Source organism: Ananas comosus, unplaced genomic scaffold (assembly GCF_001540865.1).
Source record: "Ananas comosus cultivar F153 unplaced genomic scaffold, ASM154086v1, whole genome shotgun sequence".
Lineage (NCBI taxonomy): Eukaryota > Viridiplantae > Streptophyta > Magnoliopsida > Poales > Bromeliaceae > Ananas > Ananas comosus.
The window spans coordinates 3862-25349 of NW_017890726.1; the positions used below are offsets into that span (position 1 = coordinate 3862).

The window sequence follows — 21488 nt, forward strand, 5'->3', positions numbered from 1 at the left end:
GAGCCGGGTATAATTAGAATCGGGTTTATTTACCCGGGTTAATTCTAGGACATTAAACACTACATAATTTAAAAACAAATGAGATAGTCACTTCAAATTAAACAAAACTACAGTTAAAATCATGGTTCAACATTTATAGNTAGGTCTGTTGACACACCGAACACGAGTTGACTTATTAAAATATTAAGCTGAAAAATTTAACTTGTGTTCGACTTATTTATTATCAAGCTGAACAGGAACTCGCTCATAAACAGTAAGTTATATTGCCAGTCCTTTTGCTGGGTAAAAAATTTAAAAAAATTAAAAGATTAGAATATTAATTTCATAATTAAAATTGACAAAATATAAGTCTTTTTATATTTGGTTTGTAATATATATATATATATACACACACACTAGCTATATCGAGTTAAGCACGAGCAAGTGGCAATAAGTGGCAAAGGGTTTGGTGGTTGGTACCCGAGATCTCAAGTTCGAATCCTAATTGATTAACCTTTTTAACTAAATTTATTTCTAAATGAAATAAACGAAGCAAGTAGCGTGCTACCTATCTCTTACAAAAAAAAAAAAAAGTACAAGCAAAGCTTATCTTAACCTTTGTTTAGCTCATTAAGATCTTGAGACTAAAACATCAAACCTACATAGAATGGTACTTTTTTTTATTGCATAGGAGAATTGATATTGCTATTCTTGATATTTTTAGAGTAAAAAAAAGATAAAAATCTAAACTATATATGGCTAGGTATAATTTATCTGTTGTGATAATATCAAACTAGCATGAGCAATGTTGAATCGATTTGGAAACAATTGAGAAGTAATAAAAGAGATCTCACACTGTGTCATATTTTCCAGTGGGACCTTGTCTTGAATTAAAAATATTTTTTCTTAAGCTTAGTTTGGTATTGAGATCCATCTAACGCTATTAAATAAAATAGAATTAGAGTAAAAGTATATAGGAATATACTTCTGCTTTTTCCGATGTAACCGCAGAAAATATATCGTAGCTAACTCATTGCGATATACGGAACACAATATTACGTACAGAAATAAACAGTATATTTTTCCAAACAAGCCTTAGTAAGCATGACATCAAAAATTATAAATAATTAATGAAATACATAATTTATTTCGTTACGAGTTGGTAATAAGGAATATTCTAATACTTGTTGTACTAAATTTGTGTTCACGAGATGATATTTTGACATGTTTAAATAAAATTCGAGCGAACGTGTATAGAAATATATTTTTTTTAATTTTTCAGTATGATTGTAATTAAAAAATATATTATACCTGACTTATTAAGATATTCAAAACATGATATCAAATAAAAAAATAAATATAAAATTTATTTTATTGGATTTTCTCATCACGCCACACGTAATATAAAATTTGCCATCTTTTGCAAGTGAAAATGTATAGAGACCCTCTAACTATAGCACATTGTGAAATGGCCCCCTCCATTTTAATTTTTATGAAAGGGACTCGACCTTAACTTCTTCATTTATTAGAATTAAGTAATTTTAGTCAAAAAAAAATAAAAAGTTTATTAAATTCATCAGTAATTTCACGAAGTTTAATAATTTTAATTATTTGTTAGCAAATAAAACTAGACTAATTAAGAGCTAATGACTAATAGAGTTGAGCATAAAAACTCAAATAAATTAAAAAAAAATAGCATATGTATAAGAGAGGGTATTAAGTGGTTCTTAATTAAGGAATTATAACATGTAAAGACAAAGTGATTCTAACTAAGCATGATTGGATTAATGGTATTTGTTCTTCACATATATTGAGTGGATTCTAAGTTACACCAACCACCCCTCATAATTTAGTGAGCTCTTGGGCCATGGCCTTTGCTTGCATTATACTACACTTGGGTTTGAAACTTCCACTCCACCATCATGTCTTGCATACAAAGAAACTAGACCCTAAAATAATACACTTGTGAATTATGTTGTCCGAAAGATCAATCTGATAGAAAAAGAGCTCAGAAATATATTTTACACGCATATACTGGATATGAAGAACACGTTACAGAGTTCAGAGTTCAAATACCATGTTACGCAAAAGATCGACGCGATAGAAAACGGGACTAGCCCAAGAGTATATCTATCGATTCCTATACTCTTACACTCGCATCTTGAGTCATTAAAAGTTGTCAACTTTTTTTCTTTTTTTTTTTTGGATCTTTTCAGTCATATAATTTTTTTTATCAGATCGATCTTTTACGTAATATACTTTTACGCAATTGACTTATTTTTAATTAGATTAGGTAAGTGCAACCAAAGTGATGGGAACAGTGCCAAAACTTTGAAAGCAAAATGCTACAAGAGCTCACTCCAACAAAATCCCAAAAACTCTCCCTCTCTCTCTCTCTCTAGTATAAAAGGAAGCTGCTTCTGAAATATTAAGGTAACATTTTAGGCTAATTTATTCGGTGTATTTTGATGGTATACTGCAATTGTGTCGGCTACATTGTTATTGCACCTCTGCAGCTGCAAAACTTCAAGAGAAGAAGCACCGGCAGACCCCGTTTGGCCGGCGACGATGTCGGGGTTTCAACTCGGCGTGGTCGGGTCGCTGGCGCTCTCCGTCGCATCGTCAGTCGCCATCGTCATCTGCAACAAGGCCCTCATGAGCTCTCTCGGCTTCCCTTTCGGTACGTAAGTAGAGATAAGCCAATTCGTCCCAAGCATTCATGTTTTCATTTTATTCTATCTGATCCAATTCTGAATGGCGAATTATAATTTGAAACAGCGACCACGCTGACGAGCTGGCACCTGATGGTGACGTTCTGCACGCTCCACGTGGCGCAGCATCTGCACTTGTTCGAGCCCAAACCACTAGACGGTCAAACCGTGGTCCTATTCGGGCTCCTCAACGGCACGTCCATCGGCCTCCTCAACCTCAGCTTGGGCTTCAACTCCGTAGGATTCTACCAGGTTATACAGATATTTTGGTATTAGTTTACGCCCGAATTCAAAGTATCTATCTGTCAGTAGTAAATTCTGATATGTTAATAACACCAACATGTCTCGCAGATGACGAAATTGGCCATCATACCGTTCACCGTGCTGTTGGAGACTCTGTTTCTGAAGAAAACATTCAGGTTGTTTATAGAGAACTTATAAAATTTAGTTGATCATGCATCTTTACTGTTGTTTTTGGGCCTAACCCAAACCTAGCTACTTCATCCAAAATCGCTCCGGGCCGGAACTTGTTTTCCTACCACCGAAATTAGCCGGGGTTAGGTTCAATATAAGCTCGAGCCCGAGTATCAAAACTTACAGATTAGATTCATTAAAACATCGCGATGTATTCAATGAATTTATCTTCAAATATCAAAACCTGCAGCTATGTTAAAAGTATCACCCTTTTCCAAATGTATGATGTCGAATCAACAATGCACACCTAACTTCAGAAGGACTGCTGAATCTTTTGTCACATCAATAATGTACAGAAAATTTCTACGCACACACGATTGATACATGTCAGACTTATCCACTGATAGTAAGCTGAACTTGCAGCCAGAATATCAAGTACTCTCTTCTGGTCTTGCTCTTCGGAGTCGGCATCGCGTCTGTTACTGATCTCAAGCTCAATCTTCTCGGATCTGTTCTCTCCCTCCTCGCCATCGCTACAACCTGCGTTGGCCAAATCGTATCCTTCGATATCTTACCATACATATATGTTGTTCGAAACATCGAAAATTCAATGTACACATGTTTTATATCTCCAGTTCTAGCACAGCCCTTAACCTTAAAATCGATTAAAATCAAAGCTAACAAACACAATACAGAAGAGGTTGAAGGTCTCTTCGACGCAGCTCCTGTATCAATCCGCACCGTACCAAGCGGCTATTTTGTTCGCGACTGGCCCATTCGTGGACCAGCTCCTCACCAAGCGCAACGTATTCGCGTACAGTTACTCGCCTGTAGTTTTGGTATGTATTTCACTACGAAATAGTTCAAATCATTGCTCAATTGCGAATTGATAACCAACCACAAATGCTTTTTCGTTCTGTCGCCAATCACTTGTAGGGATTCATCGTCCTATCTTGTTTGATCGCGGTGTCGGTGAACTTCAGCACATTCCTAGTGATCGGAACGACGTCGCCAGTGACGTACCAGGTGCTCGGCCACCTCAAGACCTGCCTAGTCCTTTCCTTTGGCTACATCCTCTTGCACGAACCCTTCACCGCGCGGAACATCATAGGCATCCTCGTCGCCATTCTCGGCATGGGCTTATACTCCTACTTCTCGGTTCGCGAGAAAAATAAGAAGTCCACTGATTGTGCCTTGCCAATATCACAAGTACATTTTGCGCATTTTACTTTATATAATCACATCATTGCTAAATGATAGTATTAGAGCACAAATCACTAACTTTAAGGCATGTTTGGTTCCTCTCCAAAGAATTTTTAGCCGAAGCAGAACGAAAACTCGAATGCTTCGTTCGGTATCGATCTCATGTATAAATCTCTTATGTTCATGCATTTGATGTTCCTGCAGATGGCGGAAAAGGCGGATGAACTACCGCTTTTGGCTGCGAAAAACTCGATGCATCCTCAAGATAAAGACACTGGTGAGACCAAAAAAAGCAAATGGAGTTCCTCAGATTGCTGAAATTCTCTTGGTTGGTTATACAAATTTTACTGTCGAACTCCGAATAAAATTGATTAGAAGCTAAATTACAAGGCTTTTGTTTTTAATTATTGATTCTTTATTTGTGGAGGAAACAAGTAATTTTTGAAATTAATTGTTTGAGTGTACATTTTTCTCAATTCAATTGGTTCTAGTACTACCTACTCCTTTTCTTTCTTTGTATATGAATCAACAATGAGTTGCTGTAACAAACACTTATTAGAGCCAAAACTAGTTCTATAGCTAAATCTTTTTTTCTCCTTTGAAAAAAAAAAAAGAAAAAAAAAGATGATGAAACAAGCCAACCAACCACCAACTTTTATTTCTTCATAAATCACTAAAAACAAACCTGAAATAATTTAAGGAATCAAAGATTAGTTGCCTCAGCTGCAACATATAATTGAAAAAAAGGCTTTTTTTTTTTTGAAGTTGCAAATAGATTACCAAACACTCAAGGTTTAGGTAGAGAACACCATCAAAATTAAACAAAATTTTCATCTAGTTTGCATCTAACACATGGTTAATGAGCTGATACTATGTTTAAGTGCTTAAACTTTTTACCCAACAGATCAATATATAGTTCAGAAAACAGGCTTGGATGGATATAAAATTTTTTTTGTCTATCGCGTGGTTACTGACCCACATGTATGATGAATATGAAAGTATTCGACGGATATAGAAGACGCATAGAATCAATAGGTAAAATAGGACATGGAGATTAAACCCATTAAATGTTGAGATAGAGATTAAGCACACTATAACAAGTTTAAAACTAGTTATGATACCATTTTACTCAAAAGATCATGATAGATATAAAAGGCGCATTGGATTGATAGACGAGTTAATTAAGTACCCACAAACCTCACAAAACGAAGGAGTTTAAAATTAGTTTTGATGCCATGTTATTCAAAAGATTGATATCGTAGGAAATAAGCCTAAGAGTATATATTAACAGAACCAATCCAAAAGCTTAAGCAGATTGACGGAGATACTCTTGTACCCATTATATTTATACACTAAGGCTCTGTTTGGCAATGGTATTGTGTCATAGGGGATAAATTTTTTTATCCTTGGTATATTTCAATATTCTAGAATAGAGAAGAATACCAATAATTTGTTGTTTAGATTGAGTAAAGTGGGAGTGCGGGAGTCGAGGCGTCGTAAATAGAGAGTGCGAGGCATCATAAAAAGAAGGAAAAAAATCACTTGTTTATTGCTCCACCTTTGAATTCATCAGGAATAAATTTTATTCTACGGATGAGAGAGAATATAATTAACGGGTTATTCTAGGATCAACTGGAACAATCTGCTTTGACTAGAATAAATTATACTTGACAAATTTTATTGTGTTTGGAAGAATAATAAGGATAAAAAGAGTTATTCCTCAGATATTCCGTTACCAAACATAGCCTAAAATTCTTTAGTTTAATTCTATGAGACATGGGACAATTTTACCTAACAATTAATATAAATATATACGTACAACCAAATTTGGTGTTCTATTTCAAACTATGAAATAGTATTCTTTTGAATATTTGAGCACACTTGAGGCAAAATTATATCCAAATCATGGGATGCCCCACAACTTAGACTAAAAGCTACTGCTTTTGAGAGCAATTAATTGGACTCTTGTGAGATCCATACAAGAATCAAATATGATGCAAATACATGGTTTATGATGGAGACAATTAAGAGGCAATTTCAAATCCAAGTAACTTAATTGACTTTTAAGTGCACAAATATATCCATGTAATGTTGCTATCTCAATCCTGTTTCAATTTGTACATAATTTCCTTTTTTTTGTGTACTTCTACAATTATTTTATGATCTCATTTGTAGTCTTTGAAACTGTTAATTAAGCAGGTCATCACCTGCTACAAGATTCTGATAAGCATTTTTAATATCAACAAAATATTGCATGTACTCAGCACTCATAGAACCCACAAGGGTGACATTCATAAGCAAAATTATTGAAGCAAAGAAGATGTGACATTAATTCCCTTAAAAAAATAACAATAATGCAGATTAGCTAGATAGGTGCCTAATTTACGTAATGTTTCGCGAAAAATCACAGTACAAAATTTCGCATTTTCATTTACTATGTTGGCTTAAATGGGTCAATATCTTTTCCTATGGCGAGAGGTCATGTTGGGCCGAGTCACGTTCGAAATGACGTAAGGCTGGATAGACAGAATCATGTTCGAAGTAGCGTGAAACTGGATGGGCCGAGTCACAATTGAGACCTGTGGGCGCTATATCTGTATGCTTTAAGTAAATTAATTGCGTATTTCTAACGGCTCGACTTTTTGAAATTAATAATTAGCGCCAACGATCTGACATGCTATACATCATAAAGTTTCTGAAACGCTTGAATGGAAAGTTTAGAACACATTTCTCTCTTCTTTTATTACCCAGCACATGTATTAATCTCCAATATAGTAAACCATGCATGATGCTTCAAATTATTATATATACAAATGTGTAATTTAATTTAATTTATATCCACATCTAGATGTGCACATATATTTCAACATCTTGTTCCAAAATCATATTGTAACCAATGCACATAGCCAGCTAATATAACAATAGTAGATTCAACCAACCTATTCATTTTATTTATAAAATAAATATGAGACAATAGTTGGGGTTTCATGTCCAGTATTTATTTTTATTTTTATTAATATGCATGTCTACATGTGACTAGTTATGGGAGTTGACTTATAGGGAAAAATCTCAAATGGCCCCCTCAACTTTTTTTTCACATTTTTGGATAAAAATGTATAAAAGTTACCTCCACTATCATCAATTTGATATAACTATCTAATCTTTAAATTTTTTACTTTATTTTCTTTTTTTTTAATTTATTATTTTGAGTCAGCTATATAATGACTTTTTAATTTCAAAACTTGAATGCATCATTTACCTTTACGTACTTGATTAATATATATTATTAAAATAAATGATTAGCTTAAATTTTGTACCGAAAGAATCATCAAATAAATTAAATTAAATAATTTAAAATTATTTACCAAAATAAAAAAATCTAATAAGATTTGGTATAGCCGAAACATAATGATATATAATTCATGCAAGTTTTATACATGTTTACCTTTTTTCTATTTGATATTTCCTACTTGCCTCAGCTAAAAATTTTATGAAATTTAGTGACCCAGTTTTATTTACTAAAAAATAATTAAAACTATTAAATTTGGCGAAATCAGCGATAAATTTTATATAGTTTTCAAATTTTGTTTACGAAAATTACCCAATTCTAAAGAAGTACAAGTTGAGGGGCCTCTATGCATATTTTACCCATTCTAAGCACGATGGACTCGCCCGCAAAATCATGTGATGAACGGTTGAGATTTTTCGCAACTGTGGGGGGGTGCCGCGATGAGTTCAAATAGTTGACCATCACGACGTAACAAAAAACTAATAGGAGAAATGGATGATGGACGGTGGAGATTTGATCTCACGCGTCCCGTACAAATTCGCACGTCCCACCCATGTGGGCCCCGCGAGGAATATTTTAAATTTGGCCGCACACCGGGCCCACGGTCGTTATGCCTCGCGTCAGCAACTTAACGGCGTTAAGAATCTTTGGAAAATGCATGAAGACCCCCTCAACTGTTGCCCATTTGAGAACAGATCCTAATTTTTTTATGCTAAAACTATATAGAACTCATTTGAATTATGAACTATTTTAAATTGGTTATTCAATCTTTCAAAATTTTAATTTTCTATTCGATATTTTAATTTATTTTATTTGAGTCAGTCATCGGCACTTTGAATTCAAAATTTTAATTGTATACTTTATGTAATTTATTAATGTAAGTAATTAACTTAGACATTAAAGTCAAAATATCGTTGACTGATTTAAATCAAACAAATAGAAAAGTTAAGTAGCCGATTTAAAATAGTCCATAATTTAGATAAGTGCTGTATATTTTTACCTTGCTTTATTGATATTTTTTTCAATTTCTATTTTTAATTTATAAGTTTACAATATTTAGTGGCTCTATCGTATAAACACATAACTATTTTTATTTTTTTTTCTAAATTAATTAAGATATATTTAATAAAAGTTCAAACTTCCCATACCAGAATTATGTAATTAAAAAAAAAATCTCGATACTGATGTTTGTTTTTAGTTGCATACGCTTGAATAATCCTTTCTCATAATAAAAATATACATAATTTGTTAAATATAAAAATATTTAAACACCATTCTCTAATAGCTTAAGTTTTTAGAGTACAACAGTTGTTTTACATGGTATCAGAGCAGGATATTCTGAGTTCGAGTCACGCCAGGCTCCTAGCATATTAATTTTTTCTCATTTAATTCAAGCCCACGTCATAGGCCCATAATAACTCACTATCCTTCTTATCCCACCTATTTCAACCAAACACTATTTTTCACTATCCTGGACTAACTCCAATCTCCAACCAAACACAAAAATACTCTAACCGCACCTTAACCCTAAACTTAATCCTATTTCTGGAATAACTAATCGTTGTTTCACATAATTCAATTCCGGTCTCGTTTGATATACAATGCAATGAATTAGTAACTTATAATCTGATGATCGAGTTTGCGAGGGGTGTGGAATATACTAACGGCGAGTTGACGGCGTTAGTGCGCTAATCAAGCCAACTCCGAATTGAACTCCACAAATAAGAAGAAGAAGCATATCAACAACGTTTCTTTGTATATCTCTCTCTCTCTCTCTCTCTCTCTCTCTCTCTCTCTCTCAAGAAACATATCCATAGCAAGGTGAGTTTTTTTTTTCTTTTTTTTTTTGTTACAATTATTTGCTAATTATTTGATGTCTCTAATATCTTCGTTTCTTCGTCATCTCCTTTCTCCATGAAATAAAAAGAATAAGTCTTTTTCCCTTTTTTTCTTTCCATGTTATATATTTTCGATTTAGAGTTACAAAATATAGCTTTTATTATTGTTTCTTATCATGTTAATATGATGGTTGATTATAATTAATTAAGATTTACGATGATCGACTAATCCGACGGTTCGGATTTATTAATTCTATCCCACCATGCATATGTATTTGATGATAATTAAGGAGCTTATTACATTTGTTTTTGATAAGAGAGTAACCATGTGTTACAACTCTCAATTCTATTATAATAATTAATAAAACAACTTTAAAAAGATATTTAAAAAAAAAAAATAAAAGAGTGGTTTGTGTCAAAATAAAATGGAGCAATGTGGCTTATGCTTATCTCTATTTTGGAATATACAAAGTACAGCAAAGTGGATGATGTGGCGCTGCGTCATTGGTTCCCGATAGTAAGCCTAAATTATCTTGGTCTTTGGCTTGATTTGAAACTTAGGCGCCCAAATAGTTGTAATGAGACATAGTGTATCTGCATATTCATGCACCGCGTATTTCTCAACTCTCATTTTGTATCATATTTTTTTGAGGGTAAAATATATGAATAGTCTCTTCCATCTCTCTTTTGACTTACGGTATATTTTACAGCCATTTTTTGCTTTATACTAATTGAATTTATTGAATCCGGTCAATTTTACTATCAGCAGTAAATTTTAGATCTATTAACAATGCCGCTATTGTAATACCTTCCACTAAAATTGCCATTTCCTAAATATGGATTTATACAAACGTAGCCTTGTTTGGGGCCTTTGGGCCCAAATAAAACCAACCCACTCTTAAATATGATCTAATTTTAAGTAAAATTGGCTGGAAATCACTTAAGTGCCGGCTCAAAGAGGCCAGCATTAGTCCCTATGGTCAGAATTCAGGTTAGGCTAAGTCACATTCGAAATGGCGGAAGGTTAGATCGGACCGAGTCATGTTCAAAGTGACGTGAGGCTGGTTGAGCTAAACTACAATCAAGACTCGTGGGCGTTGTATCTGTGCGTGTTAAGTGAACTGATTGATTATTTCTAGCAGCTCAAGCTTTTAGATTTAATGGTTAGCGCATTAGGGTAAGCCACTGAGATCCGTAGACGTTGTATTTGTGCGCTTTAAGTGAGTTCGTTGCGTATTTTTAACAGCTCGAGCTTTTGAAATTAATAGTTAGCGCCAATAATCCGACATTAAGTACATATTTATTTTATCTACAAAGTAAAGTGTACCTAAGATTACAATTTATATTTAAGAACATGTTTTTGTTGATCATTAATCGATTTGCAGCAATTATTTGAACGCCACATCAACATATACTTGTGCAAGTTTGGCGCCTAAGAATCTTATGACATGACATACCTTTTCTATTAAGGTAGGAATCTTGTTATATATGGCAAATAATTCTTTCATGGAAGGTATAAAGGTATTCGGAGAGTAGAGTTTGGGGGCCCGAAGAAATGGCGGAGGGGTCGGGTTCACAGATCAGCGTGATCGGTTCGCTCGCGCTCTCGGTTGCTTCTTCGGTCGCGATTGTCATCTGCAACAAGTATCTCATCAGCTCCCTCGGATTTTTATTCGGTTTGTTCTCGTGCATGCGCTCTCTTGTTTACGGTATCATTCATGTCAATACATCAACAGCTCATAAGAATAGCAACAATAGGTCGAGAACCTGTAGTAGTACGTAGTTGATTGGTGGCTTAAACTGCTAACGTACGTATGAGCAGCGACGACGCTGACGAGCTGGCACCTGCTGGTGACGTACTGCACGCTGCACGTGGCACAGCGGCTGCGGTTCTTCGAGGCGAAGCCCATCGACACGCAGACTGTCATCCTCTTCGGCCTCCTCAACGGCACCTCCATCGGCCTCCTCAACCTCTGCCTCGGCTTCAACTCCATCGGTTTCTACCAGGCCCGTACTAACATTAATTTCCAACTTTTCTCAGTTCTTCTTATTACCATTGTTCCGTCCCGGGCCTAGCCATCCAGGGGATCTACTGGAACAGATAGGATAAGACGAGAGAATGATGGTCAGAAAAAAGGTGTGATGATTAGCTACTCTGATGCACCTACTGAACTCACCTTCTCGCGACTTTTAACGCCTCCAAGTCACCAAATCCTTTCTCTTCTCCAGTATCTTTCGTCGTATCCGATCCAATTCTGAATGCTAAGCAGGCCCTTTTATGCATTCATAATGTTTTTTCTTTCCTGTTCTAACTGAAGCTGTTGTAACCATTTTGCAGATGACAAAGCTGGCCATCATCCCCTTCACAGTCCTGCTGGAAACTGTCTTTCTCCACAAAAAGTTCAGGTAAAAACCTGCCAAACAAATTCTCTATTACAACTCCAGGGCACCTAAAAAATAGAGTTAAATTGATTTAACAAGTCATTGGCTACATGCAACATCCAAATCCAGAAACTAATCCTACCCAAGTTGAAGTATTAATAGCAACACTTTTGCATTCACAATTTTGTGAAAGAAACTAAAACTGGTTGAAAAATTTAACACACATACTAAACTACCAGCCAGAGTATCAAGCTATCTCTTCTAATCTTGCTCCTCGGAGTCGGCATTGCGTCCGTCACCGATCTCAAGCTCAATCTTCTCGGCTCCGTCATCTCCGTCCTTACCATCGCAGCGACCTGCGTTAGCCAAATCGTATCCTTCTTACTATAGAACTATGTTACAGCTCATAACTTCGAAGTTTGTGGTGAAGTTATACTGCAATTGTATCTTCACTTCCTCATGATTTGTTTGATAAGGAGAGTGCATGCACTTCCTTAACATTGTATCTGAAAACAAGCTAACAAACACAATACAAAAGAGGCTCAAGGTCTCCTCCACACAGCTCCTATACCAATCTTCGCTGTACCAAGCCGCGGTGCTGTTCGCTACTGGCCCTCTCGTCGATCGGATGCTCACTAACCGCAGCGTCTCAGCCTTCAATTACACCTTCGAGGTTTTGGTAAGCGCCTTTGCGCCGCACACGCCCATTTCTGGTGTTATATAACAGTGTCGCATTCGTTATTTTTCGCGAACCGTGTGTCAGGGATTCATTATTCTCTCTTGCTCGATCGCCGTATCCGTCAACTTCAGCACCTTCCTAGTGATCGGCACGACATCTCCCGTGACGTACCAGGTGCTCGGCCACCTTAAGACTTGCCTCATCCTCGCCTTCGGATACACCATACTACGCGACCCTTTTACCGCGAAGAACATCGTCGGCATTCTCATCGCCATCTTCGGCATGGCTCTTTACTCCTACTACTCGGTGCTCGAGAGCAAGAAGAAATCCGCGAACGACACCCTGCCCGTAACTCAGGTATCACACTCCTTGAAATTATGATCAGTTCATGGAAACATGAGAGTTTTTTCGCAAGTGCCTTTCGCGAATTCAGTATCTTGCTAAACCTGGAAGAGAAACTTCAGTTTCTTACATCTTTACGCCCTCGAAGAGCCCGAATTTAGAACATAAGTTTCTTACCGGATGATTCGCTGATCTTTGACTCGAAACTTAGTTTCTCTGATTCATGTTGTTCCAGATGGTTGACAAGGAGGCGTTGCCGCTTCTGGGCGCGAAGAATTCAGCGCGTTACCAGGACGGCGACGGCGACGAGACGAAAGATGTGAATGAAGTTCTTCCAGCTTCCAAAACTTCATTTGGTCAGTGACACACTCTATAGGTGACAAGAAAAAAAAAGGATTTGAGTACCTAAACCACCATAGGATAGGGGAAAAAAAGGTTACTATATTTATTACCATGTATATTTTGATTCTTTACAGTGGAGTTCTAGATCATCTTTTTTGTTTCCCTTTGTGTTTTTTTTTGTTTTTTGTTTCGACCAATCAAGAGTTGTTAACTAGATCTCTCCCTCTTTATCCTTCTCCTTTCTTTGTTTAGTTTCATATGAAGCAATATATAATATTATTGGATCCAAACTCTTGTAAGTTAGAAACTTTTGCTTGAATCAAGTTTTAATAAGTGTTTGATAAGAAGTGAAATACAACATCTCCAAAATGAAGTGGTTGTAATAGGTATACCACATGGTATAACTCAGCTTATATTTTTTTTTTCTCAACATTAATTATGTGACTTGAACAGGATGTGATGTGGTACGTGACATGTGAAAGTTTAATTTTGTTTAAGATAACACCATTAAATAGATTAATGCCAGTGATTGGTGGTGTTAAAAGTTGAATCTATGATTCTATATGAAACCACTCAAACATAAGCTCCTGATAAACACCAACCAGTCCAAACAACAACCAATTTTTTTTTAGTGAGGTAGCACGCTATCTACTTTGTTTATTTCATTTAGAAATAAACTTAGCTAGAAATATGAATCAACTTGGATTCGAACTTGTGTCTCGGATACCGACCATCAAGCCCTTTGCCACTCGCTCTAGGGACGGTCGGTAACAACAACCATTGTTTCAATACATTGTGCATTGCAAATATACCGAACTCACAGTGAGCTTGTTTTGAATTTTTGTATAACGCCCTAATAGTCTCATCGGATGAAAAAATGATTCGAATTGGAAGATATGATGCCTCGCCCACTAATAATAATAACTGGGATCAAGTATTTTGGGCCGATAGTTTGGGCCCAACGAGTTATTATTGCTAACGGGTTAAGTCGTTACAATATGTATAAGAGTTAAGTACTATGCGGAATAAAATACTGCACCAAAAGATTTGTTGAGAGCTACCTTTTGAATCCGTAGGAGCTACCATAGGAACCATTTGGTAGGAGCCACCTTTTGAATTCGTAAGAGCCACCGTAGAATCTCATATTGTCTGATAATTTTGTTATATATTGTCTGTTCTTATTTGGATTCGACGAGTCGGATTGGGAAAATACTTCTAATTGGAATACAGGAGGCCTCGCACGCTAATAATAATAATAATTGGGCTTAAATATTTTAGCCTAGTAATTTGAGCCCAACAAATTATTATTACTGATGGGTCGGTCGGATTAATACATTTTTCCTATGCTCTACAAGAAAAGACCTAAACAAGTTTAAAGAGCAAAATTTATAACTGATCAGAGCAGGCTCTAATGATCTCGATCATTTACGAAAAACATTAAAACCAGGAGAAAATCATATGAAACAGAGGTTGAATACAAACGATAGAGCTCATATGAAACTATTTCAATAGTTCATAACCCGCCGAGTTCATGAGCCAAAGCGAGAAGAGAAGCCGTTGGCGCCAAAGAAATCGCGCCACGTAATAAACCGGAATGCACCTCAATCAGGGCCTTTGAAGCCAGGAATAAGTAATAGATGGTGCACCAAAAACAGAGAAAGAACCGCATCAAACCGTTAGTTAAAGTTCATGCGGTTACATGTGGTTAAGATCAGCTAGTAATGACCACGAAATTGGGAAGGTGGCCGATCACAGGAGTAACTGAATAATAACAGGCGAATTATAAATAAACAGAAGACGCCTGGAAGAGGGTCTTTTTTCTCTACGAACAAGAAGACCACTCTCAATTCAACGCATTTTCTCTTGCTTTCTGGAAGTAGTTCAATTATAATATTTCTCTTTTCTCTACATTTACTGCTTTTCCTAGAAGTAGTTTGTAGGATTAGATCTCTTTTCAGGAGTGTTCGTTGTAGAGGCATACTTAAGTTCTATATTTTTCTTGTATCAACCGACTTTGAGCAATATATAAGTAGTTTGGCTCTTCAGCCGAATCAGCCGAATCAGTGCTTGTCTCAAATTCAGCTCATCCAGCCAACCCAGAATTACTGTGTAGAATTGAACCCGACTGATCTGATCCCTCATCAGCCGAATCGCTTGATCTGTAGTGAGCGCAAACTTCGAGGGTCATCATTCGTAGCCATTTTATCTCCTCACATGCTTTCCGAAGGAGAATTTTTGACCGGATCAGCAGTCTAAGACTTTGGCTTGCAGTAGAAGCATTAGACAACTCAGCCTGCAAATTAATAGTACCCTAGTATGTAATTGCTTATAAAAAAAAATTACCAAAAATGATATATATATATATATATATATATATATATAGAATTATGCTACTATACTATCAATAGTACCGAACCCTTGGTGCTATTAAATTTTCGGCCGTTGGATGAAAAGATGTGCGGTTAGGATGATAATGGTCCCCGGTTAAATTGATAGTGATCCCCTAAGGTTGAGTGGGTGATTGGTTTAATAGTATAATCTAACGGGTGGAAATGATCAAAGGGTCGATCTAACGGTAGAAAACTCAATAGTACCTAGGGCTTGGTACTATCGATAGTATAGTAGCCGGACTCTATATATATATATATATATATATATATAATAGCTTATAAAAAATATTGCAACAAATATATCATTTTTTTTTATGACTATAATGACTTATTCGCTTCATTTATATCATTTTTGATAATATTTTCTTATGACAAATATATGTGCATATAATTGCAAAATCAATAGAAAGTTACAATTGTACTTAGACCTTAAACCTCAAAAATAATTTTTTAATAATATTTGTAAATTTTTATTTGTTTTGACATGCATAAGTAGCAAGAATATGTCCTCATAGTAAGCATAAAATCAAGCACACAGCTTTCCACATATATTAGGTACAATATACAAAATACTTCTAGTCAAGACCAGTATTATTAGACTACATCATATATAAGCAATCCACCAACAGGGGTCGAATACAAACGGTAGAGCTCATACACAACTATTTCAATAGTTCATAAACCGCCGAGTTCATCAGCCAAGGCGACAAGAGAAGCATTGACAATTCATCCTGCGAATTAAAGAGTACCCTAGTCAATGTTACAGGCGTTTTTTATTCAAGTTTGAGATGGGGAATACTTGAACATGTGAAAACATGCAGCCGATTATTTAACAGAAAACTAAACAAGCTGACGACACGAAAGGAAATAATGAAAAAGGTTACGAAGTTGCCACTAATGTCAAAACTCCGTATGATATTGTAACAGGGGATGGTTTGATTTAAAAATTCACTAAAAGCTATTCCTTTTCTACGACAATTACTGCTAGCATAATGCATCTACTACACTAGTTCGAGTCGCAAATAACGACCTCTTAATTACGAGGTGAAGCTCCACTGACCTTGCCCAAACAAAGGCCCAGAACGAAGCACCTCTATTTACAAGAGAGGAGCCAAATATAGGCACAGAAAAGGTTACACATAGGAGGGGGATTCCCTACATACGACGTAGATCACAATCATCCCTAATATGAAACCAAATGTTGCTTTTTCATTATTGCTACTAACAAACACCTACCGTGAAGGAGATCTACAATAATTCACGCATAAATCAACTGATCTCCTAAGAAAAGCAATGACAAATGAGATTGAAAGTGGTGCTAATTACTCTTTGCAGGTCGACAGATAGAATCCTACAGAACCTATATGATTAACTAAAACACAAAAACATGTTGAATCCATACAATTCCTACATAGTTCTTTAATTCTCCAAACCATTCACATCCGCATCACAATCCACCCGATCTTATAGCTGTAACATAACAGACATAATGTCAGATTCTACAAAGCACTTCGTATTGGATTAAGCAAAACAATAAGGAAACTAGAGCAAAATTTGCGATCAAAACCTACTTCGCAAGCAATTTCACAAAGGATTACAAACCGAATCAGACAATCAAATCGCACATAAGCTCAACTCATACGATCAACTAAACATCAAACATATTGCCAAAACACATTAAATCCACGGAATTCGCAACCAAGTTCTTTAATTCCACATTCCACAGGCTATCCACAGCATCCATATCACAAATCTACTAAATCTATATCGAAACACACCAAATCACGCATATTTATCGAAACAAAAGAAAGTACTACAGATCGATCAGGGCAGGGCTCTGGGATCGACCTTCACCATGGCGATCGCGGGGATCAGTTGTAGTAGAGCTCGAGGCCCATGCCGTCGTGGATCTCGTAGTCCTTGAGGGTGATGTGGTCCTTGTAGATGTTGTACCACTTCTGGATCCGGATCTTCTCCGGGCGCGTCCCCGTTTGCGCCGCCACGAGCTTCTTCAGGTCGCCGATGGTGTCGTCGTCGTTGCACTTCACCCGCACCTTCTTCCCCAGCCGATCGTTGAGCACCACCTCGATCATCTTCGCCGATCTCGCGCCGCGGGGAGGAGAACACCAAACCCTAGCTCTCGAACCCTAACCCTAGCTTTTTTATCTCCAGGGCGGTGGTCTATTTCGTGCGGGACACGAAAAATAAAAATAAAAGAAATATTAATTAATTAATTAATTAATTAATAATATCGCGGAGAAAATACGAATCAGTCAACGCGGATCGAAGTTTCCAGACGTACACGACTTTTAAAGCACTCACCTGAGGACGCACGTGTTCGCAGGAAATTTCCGTCTTTTTATTTAATTTTTAAAATTTTGACTATATTTTGACGGAATATTTTAAATTCAAATAATAAATTAAAATTCTAGATTTTAAACAATTCTTTTTATAGAATTATAAGATAAACTAGTCGAGTTCTAAACTTTTAAATTTTAAATGCGTGCCCAGATTTAAAATGGCCCATCGTTTGTTTGGACCGGGCCAAGCAAAGCTATGAACGCGCAAATTTTAAATTTTTTCCAACAATTTGGGCCAATAAATGAGAATTTTCTTTTAAGAGAAAAAAATAGCATGTTACCTACTTCGTTTATTCGTGTTTATTCGTTTTTATGATTAGTTCAGGATACCATAAAGTTTATGTAACAAATTGCCAGATATTAGTATATTTAAAGAGGCCCAATCATGCCTAATAATGTCACAATGGTCTTAAGCACAAGTTGTACATCAAAATCAAATGGCTTTGTAGAGTTCTTTTAACTTATGGGGGTCTAATCTTGAACAGATCAATTCGTATCAGCTCGATCTCTGTTCCAAATAATTCTAAGTTCAATTTCCACAACCACCGTGTGATGGTGTGTTTCTTATCTAATATTTCGTCTATATGTTTATTGCATGATTCATACTCAGCATGCTGTCACGGACAAAATGTTTTCCGCTGACTTCTCCTTGACAGTGGCCCAACTTCGCTAGCGGAGCGGGTCGTTAAAGTGACCCGAACCCAATCCGCTATGAAGAGATGAGGGGTTTTGTAACCTCTCCAATCAATGATGGAAACTCAAAGGTTATGAAACTCCCATGAGTTATGGGGTGACTCTTAGGCTTTTGGTTCATTATGAGGGTGAGTTAATGTGTCTCATAATGAGAGAGTTAGTGTGTGTCTAGGTTCATTGTATCTAGGAGCTTATAAGTAGTGAGATTTGGTTAAGACCAAAGACACAAGAGAGAGTGTGTGTATGTGTGGGTTGTAATCTCTTTTCTAAGTAGTGTAGTACTTAATTTTTTGAGTGAACTTCTGCCTCTCTCTCTTTGTCATTCCCTTTGCATATTTAGTCGTAGGACGCGAAGGTCCGGGCTAGCAATAGGAACGAAGGCTTGCCCATCTTCGAGCAGGAAGGTAGGCGCCGCACGGGCTTTGCGAACAGAAACGCTAAGGCCGTGACAGTTGGTATCAGAGCCGGTTCGAGAAGGAACCATGTCTTTGTTGGAAGCTGTCGTCGTTGACGTTGTGTCCGAGCGGAAGCGAACCGAGGGCGATCGAGGTGAACCATCAAAGGCGAGCAAGGCCAAAGGTGGGGGAGAGCACCGCGATCCATGGGACGCAAAAGGGTGCAACGAGAGTTCAACTCTGACAGCTCTGCAGCTTTGCGAGGAGGTGAAGCGCGGGAAGGCTGGGGACCTCGAGGAGGAGGACCTGAGCAGCGGCGAGACTATCGAGTCTCATGCAGCGCTGGAGCGGCCAGCGTCCAAGCAAAATGCAAGTCATTCTGCCAAGGAGCCTGCGAGGACCAAAAGGCGTTCTGCAGCTTGGCGGAGTACGCGTGCGTGTCGCGGAGGACATGCACACTCGGGGCGTTCTGCAGCTTGGCAGAGTGCGCGTGCGTGTCGCGGAGGACATGCACATCCGGCGAACTCTTCACACAGCAGGCTCGCTGGTGCACTTGCTCAGAGTGGCAAGACACTAGGTGCTGGTGCGGGGATAGATGCGGACATTGGGAGCAAGGCACGGGGCCGATCGCGCACGAAGGCACGACTGACCACGCGGAAGGCTATGCGGACTAGGAGCGACTCGGCGCGCGACGAGGGTGTCTGCGCGTTAGGTGGGGGAGAATGTCACGGACAAAATGTTTTCCGCTAACTTCTCCTTGACAGTGGCCCAACATCGCTAGCGGAGCGGGTCGTTAAAGTGACCCGAACCCAACCCGCTATGGAGAGATGAGGGGTTTTGTAACCTCTCCCATCAATGATGGAAACTCAAGGGTTATGAAACTCCTATGAGTTATGGGGTGACTCTTAGGCTTTTGGCTCATTATGAGGGTGAGTTAATGTTTCTCATAATGAGAGAGTTAGTGTGTATCTAGGTTCATTGTATCTAGGAGCTTATAAGTAGTGAGATTTGGTTAAGACCAAAGACACAAGAGAGAGTGTGTGTATGTGTGGGTTGTAATCTCTTTTCTAAGTAGTGTAGTACTTAATTTTTTGAGTGAACTTCTGCCTCTCTCTCTTTGTCATTCCCTTTGCATATTTAGTCGTAGGACGCGAAGGTCCGGACTAGCAATAGGGACGAAGGCTTGCCCATCTTCGAGCAGGAAGGCGGGCGCCGCACGGGCTTTGCGAACAGAAACGCTAAGGCCGTGACAATGCGCTCACTGCAGATGAGCACGAATGTTAAGACTAATTTGGGTCGAGGGTCTGCTTTATAAGCTATAGATTGATCATACGTAGAGATGCAAATGGGGCGGATCTAGGGGCGGGAACCCCGCCCCACCTCTCGCCCNCGACACAAATATTTTACAAGATTATACACATTCATCCATGTTCCATTGAGTATTTATTCTTCGTAAATTATACTAGTTTGACTGTCACACTTACGGTTAATCTAAATTACATGAAATAGACAGATTCTCGGGACGAATTAAGTGATTAAGCATCCTTTTATGACTTGAAAACTTAAACTTTTTATAAAGTGTAGATATTCTTCGTAAATTATACTAGTTTGAATGTTACACTTATGGCTAATCTAAATTACATGAAATAGACAAATGTCGTGTAGACCTACTTGTTTTCCATGTCTATTGTTACTGGAAGATATTTATATATTAATGTGAACGGGAGTATAACATCAACATAAACCCAGGGTTTTATTTTTCCTCCTAATTTGAGTAGAAGAGAAAACCAACTGTGTAATGTACTTTTGTTCATTCTTCGTGGATGAAAACTGAGTGTGAACCGAGTGAGATCTATTGTTACCCGGACTTTAGAATTAACTATCCCATTGTTTAACTATAATAACCCATCTGTGCTTCACGAAGTAAATACCAGGGATTGATACTGTTCGAACCCCTTGTGTAGGAGGTTGAAAACAGAATTAAACCGAGTATAGGAATAGTACACTGGGAACCCAGGTGTAATATTATTACACTATATCCATAAATACCGAATCTAGTACAAGTTATACTACACCAACCTGAGAATAGATCGTCCATTTGTAGCCTATGGTACAATTAAAAAAAAAAAAAACTGTTTTTCTATCGTTCAATGGACAAAGTAAATATTTCTCTATACTTGAACCATTGTATTCACTCCGTCGGTTCCGGAATTCTTTCCTCTTTTGTTTTGTAGTTTTTATCTCTCTCTCTCTCTCTCTCTCTCTCTCCCTCCTTCCCTCCCTTCTTCCCTCTCCTCCCAATTCGATGTTCATATATTAAACGTCGTAACAAGATTGGTTAGGACGCGCTTACTTACATATGATGCCACTTCTTGAACTCAACCCGAACTCGGAGCAGGGGATTTCTGTTGTGATAAAGAAAGATCGGTCTAACGGGTGTTACATCGACTTTTAAATCACTCAAGTAAATA

At 37.4% G+C, this 21488-nt stretch overlaps 3 protein-coding genes across 10 annotated transcripts; 2 read left to right on the forward strand and 1 right to left on the reverse strand.

Annotated features, from left to right (window-relative positions):
* Window positions 1-1984: 1984 nt before the first annotated feature.
* Window positions 1985-4783, forward strand: LOC109704153 (uncharacterized membrane protein At1g06890-like). Of its 5 annotated transcripts, none has more exons than XM_020224891.1 (9): window positions 1985-2103; window positions 2268-2412; window positions 2496-2659; window positions 2758-2942; window positions 3042-3109; window positions 3528-3660; window positions 3782-3943; window positions 4041-4313; window positions 4512-4783. In XM_020224891.1, the coding sequence occupies exons 3-9, from the start codon at window positions 2548-2550 to the stop codon at window positions 4623-4625; spliced, it is 1047 nt and encodes a 348-aa protein (XP_020080480.1). In that variant the 5' UTR covers window positions 1985-2103; window positions 2268-2412; window positions 2496-2547; the 3' UTR covers window positions 4626-4783. The 5 variants fall into 5 exon arrangements, with proteins under 5 accessions (XP_020080480.1, XP_020080481.1, XP_020080482.1 ...); XM_020224892.1 differs by having other exon boundaries at window positions 2087-2103; window positions 2273-2412; XM_020224893.1 differs by lacking the exons at window positions 1985-2103; window positions 2268-2412 and having other exon boundaries at window positions 2431-2659; window positions 3769-3943.
* Window positions 4784-9335: 4552 nt separating this feature from the next.
* Window positions 9336-13532, forward strand: LOC109704154 (uncharacterized membrane protein At1g06890-like). Of its 2 annotated transcripts, none has more exons than XM_020224896.1 (8): window positions 9336-9417; window positions 10956-11110; window positions 11257-11441; window positions 11773-11840; window positions 12056-12188; window positions 12334-12495; window positions 12580-12852; window positions 13073-13532. In XM_020224896.1, the coding sequence occupies exons 2-8, from the start codon at window positions 10990-10992 to the stop codon at window positions 13199-13201; spliced, it is 1071 nt and encodes a 356-aa protein (XP_020080485.1). In that variant the 5' UTR covers window positions 9336-9417; window positions 10956-10989; the 3' UTR covers window positions 13202-13532. The 2 variants fall into 2 exon arrangements, with proteins under 2 accessions (XP_020080485.1, XP_020080484.1); XM_020224895.1 differs by having other exon boundaries at window positions 9369-9417; window positions 10948-11110.
* Window positions 13533-14588: 1056 nt separating this feature from the next.
* Window positions 14589-17761, reverse strand: LOC109704155 (ubiquitin-like protein 5). 3 transcript variants are annotated; one of them, XM_020224899.1, is made up of 2 exons: window positions 17418-17761; window positions 14589-15472 (listed from the first exon to the last, which is right to left on the reverse strand). In XM_020224899.1, the coding sequence occupies exon 1, from the start codon at window positions 17660-17662 to the stop codon at window positions 17441-17443; it is 222 nt and encodes a 73-aa protein (XP_020080488.1). In that variant the 5' UTR covers window positions 17663-17761; the 3' UTR covers window positions 14589-15472; window positions 17418-17440. The 3 variants fall into 3 exon arrangements, with proteins under 3 accessions (XP_020080488.1, XP_020080486.1, XP_020080487.1); XM_020224897.1 differs by lacking the exon at window positions 14589-15472 and adding an exon at window positions 16079-16300; XM_020224898.1 differs by lacking the exon at window positions 14589-15472 and adding an exon at window positions 16938-17039.
* Between the last annotated feature and the right edge of the window lie 3727 nt (window positions 17762-21488).